Here is a 22,466-nt window from a genome sequence, read left to right on the forward strand (position 1 = left end):
CCAACCTTGAGGCCCAGTTTCCCGTACAGCTCGGCCGAACGCCGGGGGGCTTCCGGGATTGCTGTCCACACCTCCCAGCACAGCCTCCTCTCGTGATTTCTGGGTATTGTAGTCCATATTGTTCCGGTTTCCTTGAGATAAGCTGCTTTTGGTAGCCGCTCCCTTCCTCATAGAAACTACAAAACCCAGAATACAGCGCAAATTTTCCTCGCCCAATAGGAGCCCCTCATGTAGCGGGGCGCGGAGCCTGGCTCTGGCAACTCAAGATGGCGGACGAGAGTGAGACAGCAGTGAAGCCACCGGCACCTTCGCGGCCGCAGGTGATGGAAGGGAACGGAAACGGCCATGAGCACTGCAGCGATTGCGAGAACGAGGAGGAAAACAGCTACAACCGCGGGTAACGAGATGATTGGAGTCCAGTTCCTGTCCAGTCTCCCGCAACCTGGGTCTCTGAGGGTGCGGGGAAGTCACCGGGAGCTTAGCCTAACCCCACCCCCATGTTTTTATTGGCTAAGACATTGGGATCCAATCTGGCGATTGGTTGCTGCCTTTGTCAATTTACTAGGGGTGGGTGCTTGGTATATTAAGGGCCGGAGACATTCAATACTTTTATTATATAAAAGTTCTTCTGTGTAATGTTGCACTCGTGTGCTTCAAGCGCGATCGAGGAACAGAGCATGTAACATCGAACATGGATTTCGGTGGTACAACACAGGACAATATAGTAACTACAGTTCAGAAGGAACGTTACTTGTAAAGGTGTTGTGTGAACAACGTGGCTAGTAATAAACGAATAATAAAACATTTCGCTGCAGTTTACTTTCAGTGAGGAAATTGACCAGGCCATACAACCCATATATATAATTATGTTGTAAAATATCACTACCGGAGAATTCCAAAATGTAAACTCATAAACTATAGGTCATTAACGGTATAGTATTTTAATTCATACAGTGTCTCTCCAAGTGATCTTTGTGTCTTGTACATAATTAGGTCGTGCATCTTTGCTCTGTTAACTTATTAAGTACAGGAAACTTAAAGAAATTGATTAATGATATCTCTTGGACAGTACTTTATATCTGTGGGATGACTCCCACATATGCTGTATACTTAGGGTCTACTTTGTTTCTTGAGAAGAAGGAATGCATCTGATATTTGAGTGTTGAGTTTTTTTCCAAGTCAGTTTTCACTTTTGTAAGACACTGTGTATCATTCATCTTCATATCTGGTATCTTAGTATCTGATGATTGCCCTCCATTGTGTGAGACTGTTCTGGGTTTAAAACTGCTTAACTCAAGTGGTCTGGTTTTTGTAAAAGCCATCTTGTCATTTGCAGTAACTGTTAATTCCTAAACTCTATCCAGGTAAGACCAAAGGAAAAGTGGAAGGTTGAGGTCTTTGTGTAAGCTCTTCTTTACTTTCTCTCTCTCTCTCTCTCTCTCTCTCTTTTGCCAGTCCTGGGGCTTGAACTCTGGGCCTGAGCCCTGTCCATGAGCTTCTTTTGCTCAAGGCTAGCATTCTACCACTTGAGCCACAGCACCACTTCTGGCTTTTTCCGTTTATGTGGTACTGAGGAATCGAACCCAGGGCTTCATGCTTGCTAGGTGAACACTCTACTACTAAGCCACATTCCCAGTCCCTCTTTTCTTTTCTTTTCTTTTTTTTTTTGGAGGGGGGTCCAGTTGTGGACCCTTAACTCTGGGCCTGGGCGCTGTCCCTCAGCTCTTCAGCTCAAGGCTAGCACTCTACCATTTGAGCCACAGCGCCACTTCTGGCTTTTTTCTTTTTGCTTATGTGGTGCTGAGGAATCGAACCCGGGGTCTCATGCATGCAAGACAAGCGCTCTACCGCTGAGCCACCTTCCCAGTTCCTCTTTTCTTTTTCATTCTACTGTTATAGAGATGGAGAGCAAAGGATTATTTAAATGGTTAATAGTGAATCTTAGGTTAAAAGATCTAGATTGAATTGGGGATGTGGTTCAATCAATAGTAGAGTGATTGCCTACCACGTCCAAGAGCCTGGGTTCTATCACCAATACAGCAAAAAAAAGAAAAAAAAAAGATCCAGCTTTCTTGTTCTTCAGCCAGAGAATGTGGAAGAAAAGAAAGCTTGTCGAATGTGGGGCTGGGAAGGTGGCTCAGTGGTAGAGCGCTTGCCTTGCATGCATGAGGCCCTGGGTTCAATTCCTCAGCACCACAGAAGCAGAAAAAGCCGGAAGTGGCACTGTGGCTCAAGTGGTAGAGCGCTAGCCTTGAGCTGAATAGCTGAGGACAGCACTCAGGCCCAGAGTTCAAGCCCAGGTCTGACCAAAAAATAAATAAAAAGAAGGTCTAATGTAACAAAAGCCTGTTTTGACTTTAGATATTCCTAAAAATGGAAATTCTGAGAAAGAGGAAGTAGAAACCGGAAGAAGGGAAAGGGCAACCCTCTTGAGTACAGATTGAATTATAGATAAGAGCTGTTAAATGTGAAAGTCACATTTCAGAAGTGAAAGTATGATTTTTTCTTTGCTCTTTATGAAATTCTTTTTATTTTTCTTTATTAAAATGTTGGTCTCATCAGTATGTTTCGTCCTTTAATAGGTTTTGTTGTATATAAACTGTGAATCACTTTGCAGATCTGTTTGCTGTGACCTGGGGAACAGCCCAGTGGTACAGCACGTGCTCAGTGTACTGAATTCAGATGCCAGCATGAAAGCAAACAGAAAAACCTGTTTGCCAGAAAATTCTTTGTTTGTAGTACAACAAAGTGATTCCCCCCCCCCAAAAAAAAAAAAACCAACCAAGCCTATGGGAATTTTTTTTTTTGGGGGTCCGATCATGGGGCCTGAACTCTGGGCCTGGGCGCTGTCCCTCAGCTCTTCAGCTCAAGGCTAGCGCTCTACCACTTGAGCCACAGCACCACTTCTGGCTTTTTTCTTTTTGCTTATGTGGTGCTGAGGAATCGAACCCAGGGCCTCATGCATGCAAGTCAAATGCTCTACCACTGAGCCACCATCCCAGCCCTGGGGAATTTTTTTTTTTAGGACAGGGAATTGTTATTCATAGTTATGGTGAAACAGATTAATTTTTTTTTTTTTTTTTGGTTGTTGAACTCAGGGCTTTGCCACTGTCTCTGAGTTCTTTTGCTCAAGGATAGTGCTCTACCACTTTGAGCCACAGCTTCACTTCCATTTTTTAGGTTTTTAATTGGAAATAAGAGTCTCATGGCCTTTCCTGCCCAGGTTGGCTTCCAACCATAATCCTCACTACCAGCTCCTGGCTCCAAATTACTTTTATTAGTATCCCAAATCTAGACATCTGTGAAAAATAAATTTGGAAGTGACAAATGAAAGAGAGCTCAGTCAAAGGGAGGGAGTCTATTTCTGGCACTTAGGATTTGGGGTAAAGCTTTTTCTATTAACTTTCAGGGGCAAGTGTTTTGGGAAAAGGCAGCATGGACAGTGGGAAAGTATGGACTTTCAGACCTGGTTTCATAGCCTGGTTCTTAGGCAAGTTACTCAGGCTAGAGTTGTGACATGGAATGAGAAACATCTGAAATACAGCCTTCCCTTCTCCTGTTCTTTCTTCAAATCCTTCCTAACGTCCCCAATTTGCCCTCTACTCTTATTGCATACTGTATTCCTAGTAGCTTTTGTTGTAATAATATTTAAATAACATGTTGATTTTGTTTAATATATTCAATCCTTGCTGCCCTGACTAGAAGGTACATGAGAACAGAGACTGTGCCCCTGAGATGCTTGGAGTTTAGTGGGAATTAACAAACATTTGTGGGACAAAGGAATGGTAACTGTTAAAGTGCTTGGCTTTATGTTAGCAGAGTTTCATTTCTTCTTGGTTTTTTTTTTTTTTTTTAATTGTCTGTCTTGAGACTTGGGCATTGTCCCTGAGTTCTTTTGCTCAAGGCTAGTGCTCTACCACTTTGAGCCACACCACCACTTTTGGTTTTCTGGTGGTTAATTGGATAAAAGTTTCACGTAGCCAGGCACCGGTGGCTAATGCCTGTAATCCTAGCTACTCTGGAGGCTGAGATCTCAGGATCACGGTTCCAAGCCAGCCTCGGCAAGGAAAGTCTGTTAGACTCTTATCTCCAATTAACCACCAGAAAACCGGAAATGGTGCTGTGGCTCAAGTGGTAGAGTGCTCTCCTTGAGCTGAAGAGTTCAGGGACAGCACCCAGGCCTAGAGTTCAAGTCCTACAACCGACAGAAAAAAAAAGGTCTCGTGGACTTTCCTGCCTGGGCTGGCTTTGAACCTCAATCCTCAGATCTCAGCCTCTTTTTTTTTTGGTCAGTAGTGGGGCCTGAACTCTGAGCCTGGGCACTGATCCTTAGCTCTTCAGCTCAAGGCTAGAACTCTACCACTTGAGCCACAGGCACCACTTCTGGCATTTTCTGCTTATGTGGTCCTGAGGAATCAAACCCAGGGCCTCAGCCTCTTGAGTGGCTAGGATTACAGGCAGTAGCCACTAGCATCCAGCTTTAGATTTTTTTTTCCTTCCTTTTTTTGCCAGTCCAGGGGCTTGAACTCAGATCCTGGGCACTATCACTGAACCCCTTTGTGCTCAAGGCTAGCTAACACTCTACCACTTGAGCCACAGCACCACTTCCAGCTTTTTCTGAGTAGTTTATTAGAGATAGGAGTCTCATGGACTTTCCTGCCCAAGTTGGCTTTGAACTGTGGTCCTCAGATTTCAGCCACCTGAGTAGCTAGGATTACAGATGTGAGCCACTTGTGCTTAGCTTTAGATTTTTCTTATATAGATATTTTTTACAGTATTCTAAGTTTTGCTACCATTTTGTGAATTGCATATAGAAATCAGGCAATCTTCAGTTTATTGTGGAAGTTTTTCACTTCTTAAAATCCTTCCTTCCATATGTCTCCATCTCTGCCTCCATCTGGCTCTCTATTTCCTTGTTTTTTGTCAGTCATAGAGCTTGAACTCTGGGCTTGGGTGCTGTTCCTTAACTCTTTAGCTCAAGGCGAGCGCTCTACCTCTTGAGCTACAGTGCTACTTCCCGTTTTCTAGTGGTTTATTGGAGATAAGAGTCTCATGGACTTTCCTACCCTGGTTGGCTTTGAACCGTGAGCCTCAGATCTCAGCCTCTTGAGTAGCTAGGATTACAAGCGTGAGCAACCGGCGCCTGGTTGGCTCTCTCTTGAACCCAGGATCTGTTTGCCTTTTTCACTGAAGGCTGACACTCTACCACTTGAGTCACATCTGTAGTTCCTTGAAATGTTTCTTCTTTTAAATACTTACAGTTTTTTCAAAAGTCATGTTGGAGCTGAAAGTAGTGACACATGCTTAGGATACAGCCATCTAGGGGGACAGGCTGGGGAGGGGGGGCGGGGGGGGGCAAGTCGGGAATGGAAAGGGAAATCCAGGTACTGTGTACTGCTCATGCCTTTAATTAATCCTAGCTACTCAGGAGGCTGAGATTTGAGGATCATGGCTCAAAGCCACCAACGCAGTAGAGTCCATGATGCTCTTACCTTGAATTAACCACCAAAAAGCTGGAAGTGGAGCTGTGACTCAAAGGGTAGAGCCCTAATCTTGACCAAAGTGGGGGGGGAGGGGAAGCTCAGGGACAGTGCACTCAGTCCCTGAGTTCAAGCTCTAGGACCAGTATGCATGTGGGGAAGCAAGCACAAATACACAGAGGAAGGGGAAATGAAAAGTCAAAGTCCAGCCAAATGTCTGAGGCTCACGTCTGTAATTCTAGCTACTCAGGAGGTTGAGATCTGAGAGACTCATATCCAGTTAACCATCAGAAAATGGGAAGTGGTAGAGCCGAAGAGCTCAGGGACAGCACCCAGGTCCTGAGTTTACCCCCCACCCCCCAGACACGAAAGAAACTAAAAGTCAATGTCCAAATTAAGGTATGGTAGCTCAAGCCCCTCAACCTAGCTCTTTAGGAAGTGGAAATTGGGCATGCTAGCCCAGTCAGAAAGGCATTTGCAGGATGCCATCTCAATCAATTGCTGAGCACAGTGGCTCATACTGTGCTAACTATAAAAGGGCTGGGTGCAAGACTGTCATACTCAGCAACACTGAGCAGCACAAGTAGAATCACAGCACAGGCTTAACAGGAGACCCTGCCAATGCAAAAAGAGGCTGGAGGTATGGCTCGCATGGTAGAGCGCCTGCCTACCAAGTGTGGAGCCCTCAATTCAATCCCCAGAATTGCAAAAAAAAGTCATAAGAATTAAAAGGAAATTTCTCCTTTTGATGTACAATATGCAGTGAGGGTAAATGGTAGTTAAAGCTAATCCTTACTGGCTGGATACTAGTGGCTCATGTCTATAGTCTTAGCTACTCAGGAGGATAACATCTGAGGATTGCAGTTGAAAGTCAGCCAGGGCAGGAAAGTCCCTTGAAACTCTTATCTCCAGTTAATCACACACATGTGTGTGTGCATACACACAAACGCACGCGCGCACACACACATACATGAATGCTTTCTCTCATGCTAACCCTTACTTGTAGGTTTCTTTTCATTATGGGTTCTACATAACTGTTAACAACAACAACAATACACACACACTCAACAGAGGAAAGGAAATTAGTGTCATCCCTTTCCCCCATGAACAATTGAGAGGAGAATCATAGCTTATTTTTGTGCTTGTCCTAGGACTTGAATTAAGCTTTTGTGCTCAAAGCTGAGGCTCTACCACTTAAGCCACTGCTCCAATTTTATCTTGACAGTTTTGTGATTATTGGAAATAAGAGTTTCACTAACTTAATTATTGGACTGGCTTTGAATCATGATCCTCCAATCTTGGCCTCCTGAGTAGCTAGGATTACATTCATGAGCCACTGACACTTGGCATAAGATTTTTTTTTTTTTTGCTAGTCCTGGGACTTGAACTCAGGGCCTGGTGCTGTCCCCTGGGCTTTTTTGCTCAAGGCTAGTACTCTATTACTTGAGCCACAGCTCCACTTCCAGCATTTTTTTGTTGTTGTTGTTGTTGGTCACAGAGCTTGAACTCTGGGCCTGGGCACTGTCCTTCAGCTCTTCAGATCAAGGCCAGGGCTCTACCACTTGAGCCACAGTGTCACTTCCAGTTTTCTGGTGGTTAATTGGAGATAAGAGTCACGGACTTTCCTGCCTGGGCTGGCTTTGAACTGTGATCCTTAGATCTCAGCCTCCTGAGTAGCTAGGATTACAGATGTGAGCCATCTGCACCAGGCTTATTGTTTTATTTTTATTTTTGCTGTGCTGGGGGTTGAACCTATGGCCTTGTGCAGTCTAGGCAAGATTTAAGCTATGTCCCTAGTTCTCCTTTTCTCCTTTTTACTAATGAAAGGCCTTCCATGAAGTATTATTAAAGTGTTAACCTTATCAACTGGTAGTACTTTTTTAATTGTAGAAATACCGTATAGAGGGGTTACAATTACATGGGCAAGACAATGAGTACATTTCTTATCAAGCATTGTTGCTTCCTTTGTTTCTCCTTCCCATCCCGTCCCATCTCCCCCACCCAATACCCCCACCCCCCTGGTAGTACTTTTTTTTTTTTTTTTGTCGGTCGTGGGGCTTGAACTCTGGGCCTGGGCGCTGTCCCTCAGCTCTTCAGCTCAAGGTGAGCACTCTACCACTTGAGCTACAGCGCCACTTCCGGTTTTCTGGTGGTTTATTGGAGATAGGAGTCTCACAGTCTCTCCTGCCCGGGCTGGCTTTGAACCTCGATCCTCAGATCTCAGCCTCCTGAGTAGATAGTATTACAGGCATGAGCCACCAGCGCCCGGCCTCCTGGTTGTACTTTTATGTTATTTATTTTTGGTGCTTGAACTCAGAACCTGGGTGCTTAGTTTTTTCATTCAAGGCCAGCACTCTACTACTTGAGCCACAGCTCCACCTCTGGCTTTTTGCATGTTAATTGGAATCTCAAGGACTTTCCTGCCAGGGCTGGCTTAACTAAAATCCTTAGATCTTAGCCAGTTGACTAGCTAGGATTACAGATGTGAGCCACCAGTGCCCATCTTGGCAATACCTTTTTTTTTTTGTCGATCACAGGGCTTGAACTCTGGGCCTGGGCACTGTCTCTGAGCTCTTCAGCTCAAGGTTAGCACTCTACCACTTAAGCCACAGTGCCACTTCCAGTTTTCTGAGTAGTTTATTGGAGATAGGAGTCTCAGACTTTCCTGCCCGGGCTGGCTTTGAACCATCATCCTCAGATCTCAGCCTTCTGAGTAGCTAGGATTACAGGTGTGAGCCACCAGCGCCTGGCTGGCAATACCTTTTAATTTGGGAATTAAAAAGTAAAAAGTTTGGCCAGGCGCTGGTGGCTCACGCCTGTAATCCTAGCTACTCAGGAGGCTGAGATCTGAGGATTGCGGTTCAAAGCCAGCCCGGGCAGGAAAGACCGTAAGACTCCTATCTCCAATAAACCACCAGAAAACCGGAAGTGGCGCTGTAGCTCAAGTGGTAGAGCGCTTGCCTTGAGCTGAAGAGCTGAGGGACAGCGCCCAGGCCCAGAGTTCAAGCCCCACGACCGACAAAAAAAAAAAAAAAAAAAGTAAAAAGTTTGGATGTTTTGGAACAAGGAGGCAAGCTTCTGTTCTTAACACCCTTTGGAATTTTATAGTATCATCAAGGTTTACAAAGATCTGCAATATCATTAGGCAGCACTGAAATGCTGCTAAGCCATGGTCAAGAACCCTTTGATAAGGGATGTCTCCATCCTGATCTAACTCTTTAAAACAGGTTAACACAGATTCTCCATCCTACGCTCTCATCCCCAGTTAATTTTTTTTTTTTTTTGAGATTGGGTCTGTCTAACTTTGCCTGTGCTCAAATTTAAGAACCTTCTGTTTTCACCTTCTGAGTAGTTACAGTTATAGGAATATATCACCCTGCCTGTTTTTTTTTGTGGGTCGTGGGGCTTGAACTCTGGGCCTGAGCACTGTCCCTCAGCTCAAGGCTAGTGCTCTACCTCTTAAGCCACAACACCAGTTCCCATTTTCTGGTAGTTTATTGGAGATAAGAGTCTCACGGCCTTTCCTGCTCTGGCTGGCTTTGAACCTCAATCCTCAGATCTCAGCCTACTGAGTAGCTAGGATTACAGGCGTGAGCCGCCTGCACCCCACACCATGCCTGGTTTTAACATGGATGAGATATTTTACATATGAAGAAATTTAAGAGAAAAAAAAAAGGAGCTATTTACTTTTAGCAAGTAAATTTTATAAAGCTACCCTTCCTTGCTTTTACTTTCTTCAGAATCCCTAAGAGGAATTTTCTTCGTGTTTATTTTTTTGGCTTGTAATTCCATTTAGCTCTTGGGAAGAAAGAAATCTTTTCAGTCTTGATTCCTTCATGTTTTCCTTCAGCTTTTGATTTTTTAAAACTAGATCAAAGCAGAAATGAAAAGAAAACTCATCACTGATATCAAATAAGTATTCTAATTTTGTTTCCCAATTAAGTGGCAATTAAAAAAGAAACTAATCAAGAGTTGCTTCAAAGAGAAGAGACTAGAAAGTAGGAGAAATGAAAAGTAAATGAGAGCCTATTTCAGGGAGACTGCTGCTCATGGCAAACTAGTTCTGCTGATTTTTCACATTGTGTAAAGTGCTCACTCCAAAACGCCCCAGCTTTACCAAGTCTGCAGTTAACTCTTTTCCAATGGTGCCCATAGATTTAAAAATTGTAGGAGGATGTTTCTGTGTGTGTGTGTGTATGTATGTGTATGTGCACCGTGTTTGTCAGTAGTGTGGCTTGAACTCTCATCCAGGACACTCTTACTTAGCTTTTCTGTTTAAGGCTGGTGCTCTACCACTTGAGCCCATCTCTATCTCTGGCTGTTTTAATTAGAGATAAGAGTCTCTCCAAGGGGCTGGGAAGGTGGCTCAGTGGTAGAGTGCTTGCCTTGCATGCATGAGGCCTTGAGTTCGATTCCTCAGCACCACATAAGCAAAAAGAAAAAAAAGCCGGAAGTGGTGCTGTGGCTCAATGGTAAAGCGCTAGCCTTGAGCTGAAGAGCTGAGGGACAGCGCCCAGGCCCAGAGTTCAGGCCCCACGACCGGACCCAAAAAAAAAAAAAAAAAAAGAGTCTCTCCAATTTGTGGCTTCAAACCTTGATCTCAGCCTTTTGAGCAGCTAGAATTACAGGCATGAGCCGCTGGCTCTAAGAAAATGTGTCTTAACTCTTTTTACTGTTTACCTGAAATTGCTATTCTTTGGCCATTTTTTAAAAATTCCTCAAAGATGTCCTTATGATTGTGTCCATTAAGGCACATAAAATCTGGAAATTACAATTTAGAGTTAAAACAACTTGATAAAATCCTTTGTCAAGGTCAGTACTTGTAAAAAAATTTTTTTTACTATAATTGTGTGTTCAGTAACTTATTCATATTACTGTGTGTTGGGCATTGCACCTTTTACATGACTTATCCATGATTTTGCTTTCAGAGACTGGTGTAGTTTTTTCTTTGTGAGGTTGGGTATTTGCCTCTCTACCTCTCTCTGTGACGCCTCAGAAGATCCATTTTGAACTTGCTGAGTTACTTTGTCCTACTAAGTTGTCTTCTGCATACAGAATGTTCAGCAGCCTGTGTACATTCCCAACAATGGTGCCAGACGCTAGGGAGCTTGCTGGCCCCTTTAAATTCTCTTTGACAGACCAGTGTCTTCTTCAACAGAGGTCACACAAATGTATGGATTGCTGCCAGGATTGAGTCTATTGCTCAGAAAATTATAGATAATTGTTTCTGAACAGCATTTAGTTTGACCTTGGAATTATTAGTATGTGGAATTTCCATGTTTATCTCATTCCCATTTTAATCCATTTGTGTTCAAGCCTTTGTGATCTCTTAAAAAATAGCTGTCTTGTGTGGCTCATACCTGTAATCCTAGCTACTCTGGAGGCTAAGAACTGAGGATCCTGGTTCAAAGTCCATGAATCTCTTATCTCCAATTAACCACCAGAAGACCAGAAATGGTGCTGTGGATCAAAAGAGCACAGCAAAAGAGCAAAAAAACAAAAAAACCTGACAAAAATAGCTGTCTTCTCTGACTGAATTGGTTTGTTTAGCCTCAAAAATCCCCGGAAGGGTTTTGTAATCCTTGTCCAGAAGCCTGCTTAGGTGCCCTCATGGCACTTAAATACTAACCATTATTTTCCCCTTCATTTAGAGCTTTTTTCCTAAATAACTAGTTAGTGGGATTATGCAGAGTTTGGAGTGTTGGATCAAGTGATCTGCTGCTCCAGCACTGCGGAGAACAGGCAGCAGATTCTGACTCATGCATCCTGATTTCCTTCTATGTGTCCTTGTAAATGTTCTTGTAAATGCCCTTCATGCCCCTCTCTGGGCTTTCTCAGTGTGGGAGGGTTCTGGTGAATTGTATCACCTCTCCAGAGTTCATTTAAATTTCTCTGGAAATTTTGAGTTTCAGCTCCAAACTTCCAGTTTTTAAAGATAGAAAATAAGTGACTGAAATTGTAAATTTTAGCTTTTGAATTTTTTTTCTTTTGATTTCATCAATCTAGGGTCTGTGTTTAACATAGTGATAACCATTTAAAAGAGTTACAGGGCTGGGAAGGTGGCTCAGTGGTAGAGTGATTGCCTTGCATGCATGAGGCCCTGAGTTCGATTCCTCAGCACCACATAAGCAGAAAAAAAAAGTCGGAAGGGGCACTGTGCTCAAGTGGTACAGCACTAACCTTGAGCTGAAGAGCTGACGGACAGCGCTCAGGCCCAGAGTTCAGGCCCCAGGACCAACCAAAAAAAAAAAAAAAAGAGTTACAGTAGAGCTTTTTGTTGTTGTTCTTGGACTCTTCTAGGAATAGGTCAGATTCTAAGGAGGGAGAAGATAGTAAGTTGGGAATTTAAAACCTCAACCAAACAGGGGCTAACAGCACAGCATTTTCACAGCTTTCTAATGTTAAGACAGCTGTCCTGTGGAAACAGCACTAAAGATGTTTCTCTCTGACCTCTTTTGGAATACAGCTTTTCAGAATTTTATTTTAGTCTACTATGCCTTGAAAGCATCAGTCAGGCATGTAATTATTGAACCCTTAGCTGTGTGCTCAATACAACTCAAGGGGCTGTGAGAGCCAGCTGTGAAAGGCATGGTTCCTGTGTTCATCTTTAGGAAGCCAAGAAAGCAGCTCTGTGTGTGTGTGTGTGTGTGTGTGTGTGTGTGTGTGTGTGTGTGTGTGTGTGTGTGTAAAATATGTATAATTTGTAGTTATATATGCTATATAATATACATAACGTATATATATAATGTATAATATATATATAAAGTATTGAGTTGTTTAGTTGATATTTATTTATTGCCATCCTGGGGCTTAAATTCAGGGCCTGGCACTCTCCCTGAGGTTTTTTTTGTTTGTTTTTAGTCAGTCATGGGGTTTGAAACTCAGGGCCTGGGTGCTGTCCCTGAGCTCTTTTTGCTCAAGGCTAATATACTACCACTTTGAACCACAGCTCCGCTTGTGGTTTTCTGGTTGTTGGAGGTCAGAGTCTCATGGACTTTTCTACCTGGGCTAGCTTTGAATGGTGATCCTCCGATCTCAGACTCCTGAGTAGCTAGGATTACAGGCATGAGCCACCAACCACTGGCTGAGCTTTTATTTATTTATTTATTTATTCATTCATTCATTCATCTCAAAGCTAGTGCTTTACTACTTGAGCCATAGCTCAGTTTCTGGCTTTTTGATGCTTAATTGGAGATGACAGTCTCATGTACTTTTCCTGTCCTAGCTGCCCTGGAACCATGATCCAAATTAGTAGATCCTAATTTGTTTTTGTTGTTGTTAGTTGTGGAGCTTGAACTGAGGGCCTGGGCATTGTCCCTGAGCTCTTTTGCTCAAGGCTAGTGCCATACCACTTTGAGCCACAGCACCACTTTGAGTTTTCTCATGGTTAATTGCAAATAAGAGTCTCAGGGACTTTCCTGCCTGGACTGGCTTCAAACCGTGATCCTTAGATCTCAGCCTCCTGAGTAAGCTAGTCACCGGTGTCTGGCTAGTAGATCATAGTTTTAAAGCAGATGTCAGTGAGAGTTGGAGGAGTCAGAGGTGACTTTCTGCATAAAACATGGCCAATTCCTCATTATCTTGAATACCTGCTTCTCTTAAGCACCAAAACTTTGTCTTAGTGGTAAAAACTATATTCTTTTGGCTTTAGAAGCTTCTCAGATAAATCCTTACAAGGTATGAGACTGTAATATTTGGATAGAAAAGGCTCCAAACCTTTAGAGATTGATAATACTGGTTACTGGTTGGGTCATTAACCAATTTGTCTTGCCTTGGTTTACTCATCTGTAAATACCATTGAAGCCAGATGGCTCTGATGTCCTTCCAGCATTGAAGCCTTTTTACTTCACACTCCCGCATGATGCAGCTTTGGGTTCTGAGGCACACACATGAGAGTGGATTTTGTCCTCCTCTAAAACTGAGAGGAAGCCTTTGGTATTGCCTGGAAGCTCTGGGCTCCTTCTGCTCATCTGTCAGCTTGCCCTTCCTCCCACCCACTCCCATCCGGCATTTTATTCTATTTCTGTAAGTATGGAAGCTCATTTTCCATCTCTTACAGCCTTGATTTCATATACAAGCATCCACAGGATTTCTTATATATTCAGACATAAAATTTCAGGCCTTCATTAAAAGATGACATTTCTGGAACTAGAGGTGTGACCCAAGTGGTAGAGTACCACCTGTGAGTAGAAAAAACCCAGCCAAAGTACAAGGCCCTGAGCTTAAGCCCTAGTACCAGTACCAAAAAAAAAGGACAAGATGACATTTCTTGATTGTTTTTGTTTTGTTTTGAGACAGTGTCTCACTATGTTGCCCAGGCTGGCCTTGAACTTCAGATCCCTCTGCCTCAGCCTCAAGAGTAGCTGAGATTAAGGCATGTACCACTGAGCCAGGGTAAAGATTACATTTCTTTTTGTTGTTGTTGTTATTTTGGGGCTTGAACTCAGGCCTGGACTTTGTCTCTGAGGTTTTTCACTCAAGGCTAGCACTCTACCACTTTGAGCCACAGCTATACCTCCAGCTTCTTCGGTAACTTATTAGAGATAGGAGTCTCATGGACTTTCCTGCCCAGGCTGGCTTTGTACCATGATCCTCAGATCTCAGCCTCCTGAATAGCTAGGATTACAGGTCTGAGCCACCAGTGCCCAGTCATGGCCATCTTTTTATTGGTTGAGATGGAAGTTTCCCTTTTTAGCTCCCTCTCCCCGCCTTGTTCCTCCTGATCTCTGCCTATTTAGTAGCTAAGATTGCAGTTATGAGCTTCTGTGCCTAGCTTCAAGTCCCTTTAAAAAAGAGAAGAAAAGAACCCAGGTGCTGATGGCTCACACCACTGGCTCCCACTTCTTGTTCTTCTCTCTTGGGCTTCTTCTCATAGACTGAATTCTCTCATAGAGCAGCATGTGCTTTCTTGTAAATTTTCTCCATCATATCTGGAGTTATGTTGTTCTTTGCATACTGAGAGAACTACTTCTTATAAGAATCTTCATCTTCTCATTAGGTAGCACGGATATTCCATAATATTCAGACTCATCATGGGTTTCTGATATAGTTCTAAAATGAACTCCTTGCTTTTATACTCACAATCAGGGAATCGTTTTGTGCCATGAGAGATAGCCAACCAAGCCTTCATCCACAGCTCCCTTCATGGCAGAAACTTCATTGCTAGTTGTAGTTCTAAATAGCAGGTGAGAGCACCCCATTTACCATCATTGCTTTTCCACATTATATTCATCTTTGGTCATTTCACTGGGCCTTCATAGATCTTGTCCATGCCAGACCTATTGAGAAGCTTGCCGACCAGTGTCAGGGCAGTATAATAGGCTGCATATTGTACAATAGGCTGTCATATTGTACTTGGATAGTTCATGTGTATAATATGCCTGCTAGACTATCATATCCCCTTCTTGGATCACTAAACATCCTTCCTGCCCCCCAGCCAGACCTGGGGGTTGAACTCAGAGCTTGGACACTGTCTCTGAGCTTCTTTGCTGAAATCTAGCACTCTACCACTTCCAGCACCACTTCCAGCGTTTTCTGCTTATGTGGTATTGAGGAATCAAACTCAGGCTTATGCATGTTAGGCAAGCACTCTACCACTGAGCCACATTCCCAGCCTCACCACGCATTTCTTAGCATTGTAGTCAGTCTTGCCCTCACTGTCTTCTAAATTTCACTTGATATCTCTTTTTTTTGAGTGTGTGTGTTGGTCGTGGGGCTTGAACTCTGGGCTTAGGTGCTGTCCCTGCACTCTTCAGCTCAGGGTGAGCACTCTACCACTTGAACCACAGTGCCACTTCCAGTTTTCTATTGGTTTATTGGAGATAAGAGTCTCATGGACTTTCCTGCCCAGGCTGGCTTTGAACTGTGATCCTCAGCTCTTAGCCTCCTGAGTAGCTAGGATTACAGGCATGAGCCACTGAAGCCTGGTTCACTTGGTATTTCGTTTTTTGTTTGTTTTTTTGGGTCCCATCGTGGGGCCTGAACTCTGGGCCTGGGTGCTGTCTCTCAGCTCTTCAGCTCAAGGCTAGCGCTCTACCACTTGAGCCACAGCGTCACTTCCGGCTTTTTTCTTTTTTTGCTTATGTGGTGCTGAGGAATCGAACCCAGGGCCTCAGGCATGCAAGGCAAGCACTCTACCACTGAGCCACCTTCCCTGCCCTCACTTGGTATTTCTTAAAGTAGGACTTGTTCTTGACAACTTCAACAAACCTCATCCCACAAATTAGAGTCCTTTGCCCACAGCTCAACACACAGGCTCAGCAGTGCTAGCTGACCTTGGTTTCTTATGAATAATTAAAATTTTTATAATTAGCTTGAAAGCCAACCCTGATGGGCTCCTTGAAAGTCTCTTTCCTGAATCAGTTATCTTCCTGTTTGGGGATGTTAACTATAATATCATGGTCAGTTCTTAATCTGTTGTCATGGTTGTGGCTCAGTACTTACTGATCACTCAACGAAAGTGACTCATTAAAAAACCCCAAACTTTCCATGTTCTTCAGCTGTCTGTATGATTGATGTACAAATTGAAACAGTGTGGTTGCTCAGTAGCAGCATGTGCACCTTCAAGCCAATGCATGGAAAATGGAATTAGCTCTGATTTTAATTGGTTTTAGAGTTTGCCAGACAATTGCGCTGGTAATGCATAAGAAGAACAAGAAAGTAAGCAGCCCATGCACCCACCATAGAAGTTAAATTCATGACTTGACAATGCCAGAGCATCTCCACTGAATAGCCAGGAACAAAGGAAAGAATGTTGTTTTTGCACACTTGTAAAGACTTTTAAAAGTGAGAGAAGTCCACTTATTTATTTGTTTGTTTATTTATGTATTCAGTCAGTCAAGTCAGTGGGGCTTGAACTCAGGGCCTAGGCACTGTCCCTGAGCTATTTTGCTCAAGGCTAGTGCTCTACCACTATGAGCCACAGCTCCACTTTGGTTTTTGAGTGGTTAATTGGAGATAAGAGCTTCATGGAGACTTTCTTTTGCCCAGGCTGGCTTTGAACCGTGATCCTCAGATCTCAGCCTCCTGAATAGCTAGCATTACAGGTGTGAACCACCCATGCCCAGGCCAACCTTGAAAAAAAAATTTAGGGGGAAGGCTTGCTAATGGGGCTTGAACTCAGGGCCTTGGCGCTGTCCCTGAGCTTTTTTGCTCAAGGATAGTGCTCTAGCAGTTTGAGTCACAGCACCATTCGACCTGGAAATTTCTTTTTTTTTTTTTTGGTCGGTTGTGGTGCTTGAACTCTTGGCTAGAGTGCTGTCCCTGCGCTCTTCAGCTCAAGGTGAGCACTCTACCACTTGAGCTACAGTGCCACTTCCGGTTTTCTGGTGGTTTATTGGAGATAAGAGTTTCACAGAGTTTCCTGCCCGGGCTGGCTTTGAACCGTGATCCTCAGATCTCAGGCTCCTGGGTAGCTAGGATTTTTTAAAATTTATTTTTTTATTTTTTGGGGGGGGGGGTTCCGGTCGTGAGGCCTGAACTCTGGGGCTGGGCGCTGTCCCTCAGCTCTTCAGCTCAAGGCTAGCACTCTACCACTTGAGACACAGCGCCACTTCCGGCTTTTTTCTTTTTGCTTATGTGGTGCTGAGGAATCGAACCCAGGGCCTCATGCATGCAAGGCAAGCGCTCTACCACTGAGCCACCTTCCCAGCCCCTGGGTAGCTAGGGTTACAGGCGTGAGCCACCGGTGCCCGGCTTTGAAATTTCTTAAGCAAGCTCTCTACCACTTGAGCTGAGCCATGCTTTTAGTTTGCTTTTCAGATAACTTCAATTCTTATTATACATACTGGTAGCTGGGATTACATATGTGAACCACCACACATGTCTGTTTCATTAATAAGAGTACTTACCAAGTGCATTTGTGCCCACACATCATTATTTTTACACTTAGACTAAGGGAACCTCGGTCTTTACTGTGCCTCGTGACTTCACAGTCTTCCTATATCACCCTAAATCCCACATACCAGGAATAAGAGATAACTCTAAAAGTTCTACAAAAGGAAATGGCATTACATTGCAGATTGCCTTCTTTCTATATATGAAATACACACTATCACTTATTATCAGATGATACTGATACTCAGATAGTCTCAGGCACTTTGAGTCTCTGAAGTCACTTTTTTTTTTTTTTTTGCCAGTCCTGGGGACTGAACTCAGGGCCTTGGCATTGTCTCTGAGCTTCTTTTGCTCAAGGCTAGCACTCTGCCTCTTGGAGCCACAGCTCTACTTCTGGCTTTTTCTATTTATATGTTACTGAGGAATTGAACCCAGGGCCTCATGCATGTGGGACAAGCACTCAACCGCTGAGCCACTTTCCCAGTCCTGAAATCACTTTTTAAATATTTAACTTTATTATTATTATAAAGGTGTTGTACAAAGGGGTTACAGGTTGTTTGTTTTTTTATCTGTGGTGGGGCTTGAACTTGGGGCCTGGGTACTGTCCCTCAGCTCTTCAATTCAAGGCTAGTGCTCTGCCACTTGAGTCATAGCACCACTTCTGGTTTTATGGTGGTTAACTGAAGATAAGAGTCTCACAGACTTTCCTGCCTGGGCTGGCTTTGAACTGTGATTCTCAGATCTCAGCCTCCTGCGTAGCTAGGATTACAGGTGTGAGCCATCAGCACCCAGCGGAATTAGTTATATAAGTCAGGTAAAAAGTTCATTTCTTTTTGAACATCGTCAAACTTTTTCTTGTGTCCTTAAAGTCTAATTCTCTCCCTTTCCCCTAGGTCTTCAGCCTGAAACCTTGAAGTGTTTTTAAATTACAAGTGGTATTTGCCATAAAGTTACTTGGAAGTGTTAATTTTATTATTAGTAGTATTAGTATTTGGTCATGGGGCCTGAACTCTGGGCCTGGGCACTGTCCCTCAGCTCTTCAGCTCAAGACTAGTGCTCTACCACTTGAGCCATAGCACCACTTCCTGCTTTTTCTGCTTATGTGGTGCTGGGGAATTGAACCCAGGGCCCCATGCATGCAAGGCAAACACTCTACCGCTAAGCCACCTTCACAGCCCTGGAAGTGTCTTTTTTTTTTTTCTTCCTCGGTCGTGGGCTTGAACTCTGGGCTTGGGCGTTGTTCCTGCACTTTTCAGCTCAAGGCGAACATTCTACTGCTTGAGCCACAGCACCACTTCTGGTTTTCGAGTGGTTTTTTGGAGATGAGTCTCAGGGACTTTCCTGCCAGGGCTGGCTTTGAACCATGATCCTCTGATCTCAGCCTCCTGAGTAGCTACGATTACAGTCGTGAGCCACCAGCACCTGGCTAGGACCTCACACTCTTACTTGGCTTTTTTACTTAGAATTGGCACTCTATCTTTTTACTCATGCCTCCAGCTAAGAATTCTGATGGCTAATTGGAATGGAATGTCATATTTTTCTGGCTTCAAACCACAGTCCTTAGATCTCAGCCTCCTGAGTAGCTAGGATTAGAGGCATGAGCCGCCTGGCAGAGCCTGGCATGTTTGCTTTTTGACAGAGGTCTTGCTATGTAGCCCAAACTACCCATGCAAATCCTCCAGCTTCAGTGGGATTATGTTATGATTACCATCATTACAGGAAATGTATTTTATAATGTTTTGGTTCTTTTTTTTTTGGTCAGTCGTGGGGCTTGAACTCTGGGCTTGGACGCTGTCCTTGAGCTCTTCAGCTCAAAGGCAAGCACTCTACCACTCAAACCACAGCACCACTTCTGGTTTTCTGTTGGTTAACTGGAGATAAGAGTCTCACAGACTTTTCTACCTGGGCTGGCTTTGAACTGTGACCTTCAGATCTCAACCTCCTGAGTAGCTGGGATTACAGGTGTAAGCCACCAGTGCCTGGAAAATTTTGTTTTTATTAATGTATCTAGGAAACTAGGCTGCATCATGTTGAAGCAGCATAAGAAATCCCCTTTACCGCATACATACATATATACATTGTGTATACATCTATATGTGTGTATATATGTATATATACACACAAATTTCATACAATCTCTTCATGCAGGATTGCTAGGTATTGCTATTATGGTTGAATTTTCTTAAAATGCCTAGTCTAGTGTTGCCATTAGTGATTATCTCTCAATCTCAGCTGACTGACTGACATTGTCCTGAATCCTGCAGGCCTTGGGTAGGCCTTTCTTCTGATAAACTATTTTAGATACTAATTGAAGCAGTTAAACTGCCTCTTTTCCTCATTCTTTTCTTCCTTTCCCTATTGCCTTCTGCTTTAAAGCATGAGAAACTCAAGAAACCTAATACAAACTATTGCTGTCTTCTTTCCTTTCCTTTCCTTTTCTTTTCTTTTTTCTTTTTTTTGCCAGTCCTGGAGACTGAACTCCAGGCCTGGGAACTGTCTCTGAGATTCTTTTGCTTAGGGCTAGCACTCTACCACTTGAGCCACAGTGCCATTTCCTGCTTTTTTTTTTGTTTACATGGTACTGAGGAATTGAACCCAGGGCTTCATACATGCTAGGCAAGCACTCTAACACTAAGAAGCCACATTCTCAGCCCCCTGTGCTTTTTTTTTTTAATTTAGGATCCTAAGGAAGTTTTGGTGGTACAAGTGCCCAATTGTCATTTGGTGCCATCAGACTGACAATCTAAGGAAAATGAGTGCATAAACTAAAAGCAAGACTAGAAAAGGCCCTTTGAGACAAATAAGACATGTCTTGCACAGTGCTCCCTTCTGAGGACTGAGGGGTGGGAGTAAAGAAAACACTGTGCTTGGTGGTGTCCTTCAAATGTCCCTTCTGGGAGCTGGATTCTTGTCAGCTTCTGCAGCCAAGAAGCTTGATTAAGGAAGGTCTGTTCCACAGAAAGCCCATTGTCAAGATAGCTCAAAACAGATGATTAAAAAAAAAAAAAAAGCTTACATCATCAGTGTTTTCTTTGTCTTACAGAGGTTTGAGTCCAGCCAATGACACTGGAGCCAAAAAGAAGAAAAAGAAACAGAAAAAGAAGAAAGAAAAAGGCAATGAGACAGATTCAAACCAGGATCCGCCTATGAAGGTAACAAGGGGTGTCTGTTTTTTTTGGGACTGATTGAGATTATTTTAAGGTTAATGTATTAATGTATAGGAACAATTTAGAGCAATGATCTCTGCTGATATTACTTCAAAATGGAAGAGACTCCAGTGCTGTCCTCCACTTCCCCAGACCTTGATGATGAAACACTTTCAGTACCTTAAAAGACAGCAAGTTAGATAGTGACTCCCAAGCATGAGAAATGACAGCCCCTGTACCCCTGTTGCCTATTGCAGTGGTTCTCAGCACTTTTCATCTTGAGCAAGCAATCTGTACTGATCCAGGCCCCCAGTCCTTCTTTCAATTTGTTCTTCAGATCAGTCCTCTTGTTTTTTGCCCAAGGTCAGCCTTAGAGAGCTATCATCTTATCTTCACCTCTGGAGTAGCTGAGATTCCTGGTGTAAGTCACCACCAAAGCTAGCTTTTGTTTTGCTGAAGATTTTTTTTTTTTTTTTTTGGTGACATTGGGATCAGCTTGATTTTGAAATGGAATTCTTGCTAACTTTTTTGTTGGCCTCAATCCTCCCATCTCTGCCTTCCATGTAGTTGGAATTACAGGCTTATATCACCATGCCTGGCACAATCCACACACACCACACCCTCCCCCCCCCCCCTGCACCCCATCACCTCTTACTTTTTGTTCAGGTCCTGGAGCTTGAACTCAGAGCCTAGGCACTGTGAGCTTTTTTGCTCAAGTCTAGCACTTTACCACTTGAGTCATACATCCCTCTTCTGGCTCTTTTGATTTTTCTGCCAGAGTTGGCTTCAAACCTCAGTCTTCAAATCTCAGCTTCCTGAGTAGCTGGGATTATAGGCATGACTACTGGCACCTTGCTAATCCTCTCCTTCCTAAAGAAGACTTCTGTATAATTGCAAGCATTCTTACAATGTCATGAAAACAAGTCCTGAAGTCTTTGCAAGTTGTACTAGTTGGGAGATACTGATCTATAGCCAACAAATTGAGACTAACACACTGTCATGAAACCCAGAAGTATGGGGAAGGATGTTTTTGTTCCTCAAATAAAACATTGCAAGAGAAACCCTTTTCTTTGAGGTAGCTCTTGTCTTCAGAGTAGATAGGGTGGGAAATGGTGGTGGTAAGGGACAGCTCAAAACATACATATAAGTCCATCATTTAAGCCATCCAGTAATCCTGGTTACTCAACAGGCTGAGATCTGGGGACTGTGGTTTGAGGCCAGCCCAGGCAAGAAAGTCCATGAGACTCTTATCTCCAACTAAACACCAAAAAGCTAGAAATTGAGTTGTAGCTCAAGTGGTAGAACAACAGCCTTGAGCAAAAAACAGCTCAAGAACTGTGCCTAGTTCTTGAGTTGAAGCCCCAGGACAGGAAGCAAAAGGAAAAACAGTTCTTCTTTTAACTTTCAAATACAATTAGACTATATATATATATATATATATGCATATATGCATATATATGCGCAGTTACTTAGGAGAGGAACCCAAAGACACAATGCCTATGTGCATCTGATCATATAAAACAATATTATCAAAATGAACTCCAGGAAATGGAAGCAAGAGGTTTTTTTTCTTTGTTAATAAAATTATATGCGTGTATATATGTCTGCGTACATATAATTAAGTTGTACAGAAAGATTAGTATTTCCGCAATTCAGATAATGCATACATTTCTCTTTTGCACAGTCACACTTTCCTTTGCTTTCCCCCAGTTTCCCCCTCCAAACACAACTTTTTTTTTTTCTGCTTATGTAGTGCTGAGGAATCCAACCCAGGGCCTCATGCATGCAAGGCAAGCACTCTACCACTGAGCCACCTTCCCAGCCCAAAACACAACTTTTGTTATATACATTTCCACTAATCTGTAAGGATTAGAAAGCCTATATATTCTTTTCTTTTTCACTATAGTATAAATACAGAGTGAGCTGAGCACTGGTGGCTCATGCCTGTAATCCTAGCTATTTAGGAAGCTGAGATTCAAAGCCAGCCCAAGCAGGAAAGTCCATG

General features: G+C 43.3%; 1 protein-coding gene across 1 annotated transcript in view; it reads left to right on the forward strand.

Annotated features, from left to right (window-relative positions):
- The first annotated feature begins 237 nt into the window (after positions 1–237).
- Nmt1 (N-myristoyltransferase 1) overlaps positions 238–22,466 on the forward strand; it is a 42,693-nt gene continuing 20,464 nt past the window's right edge. Inside the window, exons 1-2 of the mRNA XM_042671842.1 lie at positions 238–397; positions 20,359–20,467. Of these exons, the coding sequence (XP_042527776.1) occupies positions 267–397; positions 20,359–20,467 (240 nt within the window). The 5' untranslated portion in view covers positions 238–266. The remainder of the gene's footprint in view (positions 398–20,358; positions 20,468–22,466) is intronic.

The sequence above is a fragment of the Dipodomys spectabilis genome, unplaced genomic scaffold (genome assembly GCF_019054845.1).
Source record: "Dipodomys spectabilis isolate Male_0828 unplaced genomic scaffold, ASM1905484v1 ptg000018l, whole genome shotgun sequence".
NCBI classification, from domain to species: Eukaryota; Metazoa; Chordata; class Mammalia; order Rodentia; family Heteromyidae; genus Dipodomys; species Dipodomys spectabilis.